Here is a 7,735-nt window from a genome sequence, read left to right as displayed (position 1 = left end):
CCCTCCCCTACTTCTGTCTCTACCTTGCTAAGTTTAGTAAGGAACTAAGTAAGGCTACAATGAATTATTGATGAAGCTGGTCTCCACTGAAACTTGATTAGGTTTTTGGCCGGTTTTATTCTTGTGTTTTTTACTTCTTTTAATTTAGTGTTAGGTGGGTTTAGGTTAAGAGAAGAGATTCGAACTGTAAATCTTGTCCTGGTCTTTCAAAAGAAGAAAATTTAAAAATAATGAAGATGAACTAAGCCTTGGGTATTGAATAAAACAAGTTATAACTTCCAGGGAGGGGAGTCAAAATCCAACCAGAACCGGTTGGATTGACAGAACCAACAGAAGAAGACCAGTGGACCGGACCGGAACTGGATCTTTATCTAGCATTTTCTGATTTGGGTTTTCTGAAACCGGTACAAAACTGAAATGACCAGACCGATCAAAACCAGAAAACCCACTGAAATTGGACCAAACCGATAAAAAAATGAAAGAAAGGGCTAATTTTTTTGTTTTTTTGATATATATATGGAAAACCAAAAACAAATCAGTACCAACCTGAAAATGGACCGATGAGAAATCATTAATCAACCCAATAAAAATACCAAACTGAAACTGAATTTCACCATTACAGTTTGGCTTTGATTTGGAATAATGCATGATCAAAACTGATTCGAACCAACTGAAACCAGACCAAACCGACTGTTTGACACCCCTACTACACTACTACATGACATCAGGTCTCGGACATATATTGGCAAGCTAGCAAACTTTGATTTGAGGCTTCAATTTGCCTATTTCATAAGTCAGTTTCACATCAGCTTGTAACTTTTTCTATTCAACTTATCCAAAGATCCAACTATTGATAATTGAGAGAGAGAAAAAAAAAAAAAAAAGAGGCTACCTACCTAAAGTGAGAAGTGTCTCTGGCCCCTAAGGCATCATCAATGGTCCTTCAGACATACATCTTCCCTAGCTGATGATAATGGCTTTGAACCTATTCAGTTGAAAAATATTGAATCCATTGATTCCATCTCTTTAAAGTCAATTCCTTCTTAGGCCACATGAATTTACCCCACCATAGAAAAAGCCCACAAAAATGAGGAGAAAGAAATGAAAAAAGAAGACAAGCATACACTCTCACAGACAGAGACAGAGAGAGATAGAGAGAGAGAGAGAGAGAGAGAGAGAGAGAGAGAGAGAGAGAGAGAGAGAGAGAGAGAGAGAGAGAGAGAGAGAGAGAGAGAGCAAGACGACGTAAAGATTTAGAAGGAGACCCACTTTCATGATTTTCAACTGGAAACAAGTGGGTTCCCCCTACTTTTATTAGTTTTGTTTCTTTCTGCAATTCTCAGCACATAAACTAGCTAAATCTTATCTCTTTCCAGATACACTTTCCCATCTCAAAAGCTACCTAAAATTATTAAATAGTTTCCTAACCTGATCTATGAACTTACAAAAAGGGGGAAAGAGAGTGTAATTTTAACAGAATATATAATAAAGTTTCATAACTTTTCTGTGTATTTTAAGTCTCTTTACAAACTGATGAGAAAAGTCAGCTTAAAAAAAAACTATTTAAACTTGAGGCTTTCATCATCCCAGCAGTTTAAAATTTGCATTGTCTACCCAAATCTTTTCCATAAGTTCCTATTGCATATGCAAGCTCCTGTTGTTCATGCTCTCAGTTTTCTACGTAAACCGAATTCCCACAGTGGAGGTACTGTTAAGTTTTTCAGTTTTAGCATTTGAAATCCTGCGTATAGAGTGATCTTTAACATAAAATTCTACAATGGGTAGGACTCAAATGTGTGATTTGATCCTGTTTTTATCAGTACTTGGTTTTTTTCTAACTGTTACTCGAGGAAATGCTTCGGTGGACACTTACTGGCTTCTAAGAGTTAAATTGCAGTTGATTGATCCTGAAGGAGTTCTTCAAAATTGGTGTCCAGAAACTGATATTTGCAGCTGGACTGGACTGAAATGTTCAGATGATCTCACACATGTTGTAAGTTTGAATCTCTCCGGAGCAGGATTATACGGTTTGATCTCACCTGACTTCTCACATCTCACTTCTCTTCAAGTTCTTGATTTATCCGCGAATTCTCTCAATGGCTCAATTCCTAGTGAGCTTGGAAAGCTTCAAAACCTGAAGGAACTGCATCTTTATTCAAATTCTCTGTTTGGTAAGATTCCTGAAGAGATTGGTCTCTTGAAGAAATTGCAAGTTCTTAGATTAGGAGATAACATGTTAACTGGTGAAGTTACCCCATACCTAGGTAACCTGAGTGATTTGAGGGTGTTGGGTCTTGCTTTTTCAGAATTAAATGGAAGTATTCCAGTAGAAATTGGTTATTTGAAGCATCTGAAGTCTCTGAATTTGCAGCAGAATAGTCTCAGTGGCTTCATACCTGAAGAGATTGGTAGCTGCTTAGAGCTTCAAGTCTTCTCAGTAGCAAATAACATGCTTGAAGGAGAAATCCCTACTTCAATGGGCAAGCTTAAGGTTCTAGAGATTCTGAACCTGGCAAACAACAGCCTCTCTGGTTCCATTCCAATTGAGTTGGGTAATCTCTTCAGCCTGAAGTACTTGAATTTGCTTGGGAACAGGTTGAAAGGTGAAATTCCCTCGGCGATAAATCAGTTAAGTCAGTTGCAGATCCTTGACTTGTCAAGAAACAATCTTTCAAGAGCTATCAACATCCTCAATAGCCAACTTAGGAATCTACAATCACTGGTTCTATCTGAGAATTCTTTTGCAGGTGGAATCCCCAGCAGCCTCTGCATTAGTAATTCCAATCTACAGCAGTTATTTCTCAATCAAAATTACCTCTCTGGCAGGATTCCATTGGAACTTCTGGACTGTTCTTCACTTAGACAATTGGACCTGTCAGACAATGGCCTCAATGGAGAGATTCCTTCCAGCATAGACAGTCTTCAGGATCTCACAGATCTTAAACTCAATAACAATAGCTTTACTGGAGCAATACCATCTCAGATTGGAAATATGAGTAACTTAGAAACTCTATTTCTGTTCCACAACAGTCTCACAGGTAGAATTCCAATAGAAATTGGAAAGTTACAGAGATTAACTGTTCTGTATCTCTATGAAAACTGCTTGTCGGGGAGTATACCACGAGAGCTAATGAACTGCTCAAGTTTAAGAGAGATCGATTTCTTTGGAAATGATTTCACAGGGTCTATTCCAGAAACAATTGGGAAGCTTAAGAATCTTGTTTTCCTTCAACTGAGGCAGAATGACTTGTCAGGCCCAATACCACCAAGCATGGGATACTGTAGGAAGCTTCAGACATTGGCCATGGCTGATAATAGACTCACAGGGTCATTGCCTCCAACTTTCAGATTTCTTACACAGCTCAGCATCTTCAGTGTGTACAACAACTCCCTTGAAGGTCCTATTCCTGATTCTCTCTTCCTTATGAAAAATCTCACTATTGTTAATTTTTCTCACAACAGGTTTAGTGGGGGGATCCATCCCCTCTCTGGTTCTAGCAGTCTGATCATATTAGACTTGACCAATAACAGCTTCTCAGGCCCTATTCCTTCTAGACTTTCCAAGTCGAGAAACATAATCCGTATCCGGCTTGGACAGAACCACCTTACCGGAAACATCCCTTCTGAACTTGGCCAACTTACAGAGCTCCACTTTCTTGATTTATCATCAAACAACCTCACAGGCGAAATGGCACTTGAACTGTCGAACTGTGAGCAATTAGAACATCTCCTTCTCAATGATAATCAATTGATGGGCACAATCCCTTCATGGTTAGGGAGCTTACAAGCTCTCGGAGAGCTTGACCTCTCATCCAATAGCTTCAATGGGAGTATACCTACAGAGGTAGGAAGGTGCTCAAACCTACTTAAGCTTTCTCTCCATAGCAACAATCTCTCAGGTAATATCCCCCCAGACATTGGAAACCTCACAAGTCTGAATGTCCTCAATCTTCAAGAAAACAATTTGACTGGTCCAATTCCATTTACAATTCAGCAGTGCAAGAATCTGTATGCATTGAGACTGTCCAAAAATTTCTTGACAGGCACCATACCATCTGAGTTAGGAAAGCTTACTGAGCTACAAGAGATATTGGACCTCAGTAGAAATCACTTGTCAGGAGATATCCCTTCAGCTCTAGGAAACCTCATAATGTTAGAGAGACTGAACCTTTCTTTCAATCAACTCCAAGGAGAAGTGCCTCCAGCACTTGGGAAACTAACCAGTCTCCACATGCTAAATCTATCAAGAAATCTTCTCCATGGTCAGATTCCTTCAACTTTATCAGGATTCCCAATCAGTTCTTTCTTGAGCAATGAAAACCTTTGTGGCCTGCCACTGATTTCATGTTCTGAATCAGCGGGTTTTGAGAAGAAGCGGCTATCGAATACTGCAGTTGTTGGTATTGTAGTAGCCATCGTATTTACTTCCACAGTGATATGCTTGATAATGCTTTATACCATGCTAAGGATCTGGTGCAATTGGAGAAAAGTCTCAGTTTCTAGTTCAGATAATGGTGGATTTGAATATTCGAAAGAGGAGGAGCAATGGGTATATGGAGATGAGAAGAAGCGAAATGGGGACTACTGGAAAGTGAACTCCATGTCTCTGGTTCATTCACAAGAGAAACAATCTCCAACTACTACTTGCATTTTCCAACTGAAACTGAAAATGGGTGCAATGGAGATGACTTCGGATTAGGGTCTCCTCTATCTTACATTTCATCTATGATTTTGGTTTATGTTTGCATGATTTCTTGTTCTCTTGTGCTCTTGTTTATCATTTCATTTATTTTCTCAAATGGGTTTTTAAGAAGTCTCCAGCCCATAACACCATATGTCCAAAACATCCTCAGGTACTTAAATCTTACCATTTCAACTGTGTAAAACCTGCTGAGGGGCCAAAAAATCATGCAAGTTAGTCCCCCCCACCCCACCCTTAAAAAAAAAAAAAAATCCAATGCTCGAGGCTCCCGCTACTGCAGGGTCTGGGAGGGGCAAATTGTACGCAACCTTACCCCCTGCTTCACAGAAGAGACTGTTTTCAGGTTTTGAACCTGTGACTCTCTTCCAAAAAAATTTCTTTACTTGGCAAATTAAGCTCCCAAAGACAATGAGCGAAAACAAAAGGCAAGAACTTGCAGCAAATCAAATCCATGTAGCTGGATTCACCTGCCAACCCACGAATCACCTATGTGTAGAAACAAAAACCTATACACAACACAGAAAACACAACAGAACAGAATGAAGAAGCAATCACACAATCGTAATGCAAGGATTTACATCGTTTGGCAAGATGTCTACATCCACAGAGAAATAAGATCAGTTTCACTAGTAATGGAGAAAGAGTTGCACGCTCTCTTCCTCACGCCTTTATTTGTTTACAAAAGAAATCCTGTAACCCTAATAAACCCCATCACTAACAATTTATAGGAAAACATAGAAATATAATTTCCCAAATTACACCAAGTAAATTCATCCAGCAGAGAAGTATTTGATGTTTCTCCATTGTATACCAGGGGTCTTCCTACCCATATCCTAATTTTGTGAATAACCATCAAAGCATCTCTGATAATTCTTCATTTTTGATCTAGTTCTTTTTGCCCTCTCTTTCTCTCTCGTGATAAGGTTGTAAAAGATGTAAACTTAGATTCTGAATCTTTGTAATCCTTTCTGTTGTTGTTGTTGTTATGTGTGTGTGTGTAAAGAATCTTTGTTAGTCAGGAGTACTGAGAATGTAGACAGACGCCAATATCCCTCAAAAGCTTCAGACCCAATAATTCATAGTTGCAGATGACAGCGATGCAGTATAAAGCATGTTGTGCTGAACAAAGTTATTGACTTTAACCAACTTAGATCAATATAGATCAAAGCCTGTGCACAGAAATGGAAGAAGAAGTGGTTCCTGATGATTTTATTGAAAAGCTAAAGGTACCTATTTTATTGCCGATTGAGGAATAAGGATGATAAGAACATCTCAAGAAGGCACGCAAAGCATCCAATTGAAAGGTCAAATTATGAGTGGCTTCAGCGTCAGATCCACGTGTTAATTGTAGTAGAGGTTGTTGAGATAGTTGAGACACAGGAAAGTGAACTCTTTACTAGTTTTGGTTTTGGAGAACTCTTTACTAAACTGATATGAATGACACTTCCACACATACTAATATGGGGATTATTCTTCTGAAGGCTAAGATCAGGGTATAATGCTCTCTTAAAAAAAAAAAAAAAAAGAAGTTACACACGGTTGCTTAATTTGAAACTGATGTAGACACCCCTCTAGACCCAGCATTCTATTGCAATAGTTGGCTGTTAGATGTCTTATATTCCACCTTTCGTGTTCTTTCCTATTATGTTACCTCCAAGTCCGCCCCACCTGTAAAAAAAAAAAAAAAAAAAAAAAAGGGAGAAGAGTTCTCTATCAACGCATGTAGCCATAGCATCAAAACAGGAGCCAATAAGAACACATGTGAAAGCATCAATAGGGCAGACAATTCCACCTTTCATGAGGGGCGTCCTACGTCTGGACACAGCCCCAACACTCCCCACATAGAATCTTTTTTCCCCTCAAAAAAAAATTAAAAAACATATAAAAATTGTCTGATATATTATTGGATTATGACATCGGTGGGATGGTCAGTGTACCATAGACATGTATAGATACACATAGGGATATGCATGCTAATGCATGATAAGACATTTGCTAAAAATAGACTATACAATTTGATGCATGACTAATTTAGATCATGAACTATCTATCCAACAATGAATTGTCACATTATCATTCCACTTGACAGAATGTGAATTAGCTGGCTACTCAAAATAAGTTCTTCACTCCAAAGCAATAAAATTTCCCAATTAATGTCTTACCAATTGCCTATGGTAACTCATGAGATTATAGAACTCTTTTTGTTTTTGTTTTTTTTTTTTTTTTTTTTTTTTTTTTTTTTTTTTTTTTTTTGGGTAGGAATGACCTTATAGAATTCAATCATCTTATTTTCAGATATTCTAGGGGGTAAGGAGTATTCTTTCCTAGGCTGGTTCTAAGGTGGCAATTTTAAACCCAGACCACAAACCTAGACAAATTATTAGTTAAAATCGCACGTGCAAGCAGGCAAGCCCTGTTTGGGGAATATATAATTTTTTTTACCAAATCGAGCCCAAATAATGTCCAACCCACCCCGGCTTGTTTTGGTTCAAATTTGAGCCTAATTTCAGACCAACTTGCACCCCTGGTCGAGTGGATCTGATCATTTGAACACCGGGGATAAATCAATATTGGGAAAAAGGCTCTTAAGTTATTATTATTATTATTATTTTTAAAAACAAGAAAAAACAACTAAAAACGTTTAAATCATATACAAAAACCGGCAACAGTTGATCTACCATTGGCTAGAGTTGCTTCCGCCATGGAGGCAAGATGAGATACCTGACTAAGATGTGGTAATAATCTACACAAAGTACCGGCTATAGATTTGTATACTGACTAAAAGTTAGGAGCCATATTAAGAGGCCACAAAAACATATGCAAATCAAAAGAGGGTTGTTGGATTATCTGAGTTGGTCCAAAATTCTTTTACTTTCCATCCTTCAACTTTTTGCATGTTGTGCTCCAAATAAAAGAGTCCTGGCACCTCCTTCAAAAGGCTCTTTAAGTTGCTGTGACTTTCCTATACACCTTGCCACGTGGATTGATGATGTGACTATTCTAACCGTCTGAATAGAAAATCAAAAAATTTTC

The 7,735-nt window shown here is 38.2% G+C and overlaps 1 protein-coding gene across 4 annotated transcripts; it reads left to right on the top strand.

Annotated features, from left to right (window-relative positions):
• Window positions 1-1,525: 1,525 nt before the first annotated feature.
• Window positions 1,526-4,828, top strand: LOC122078856 (LRR receptor-like serine/threonine-protein kinase GSO1). 4 transcript variants are annotated; one of them, XM_042645029.1, is made up of 2 exons: window positions 1,526-1,705; window positions 1,898-4,828. In XM_042645029.1, exons 1-2 carry the CDS (start codon window positions 1,664-1,666, stop codon window positions 4,697-4,699), a joined length of 2,844 nt encoding a protein of 947 aa, XP_042500963.1. In that variant the 5' UTR covers window positions 1,526-1,663; the 3' UTR covers window positions 4,700-4,828. The 4 variants fall into 4 exon arrangements, with proteins under 4 accessions (XP_042500963.1, XP_042500964.1, XP_042500962.1 ...); XM_042645030.1 differs by having other exon boundaries at window positions 1,563-2,171; window positions 2,307-4,828; XM_042645031.1 differs by lacking the exon at window positions 1,526-1,705 and having other exon boundaries at window positions 1,869-1,993; window positions 2,113-4,828.
• The last annotated feature ends 2,907 nt before the right edge of the window (window positions 4,829-7,735 follow it).

This window comes from Macadamia integrifolia, chromosome 5, assembly GCF_013358625.1.
Source record: "Macadamia integrifolia cultivar HAES 741 chromosome 5, SCU_Mint_v3, whole genome shotgun sequence".
NCBI classification, from domain to species: domain Eukaryota; kingdom Viridiplantae; phylum Streptophyta; class Magnoliopsida; order Proteales; family Proteaceae; genus Macadamia; species Macadamia integrifolia.
This window is presented reverse-complemented; position numbering and strand designations above follow the sequence as displayed.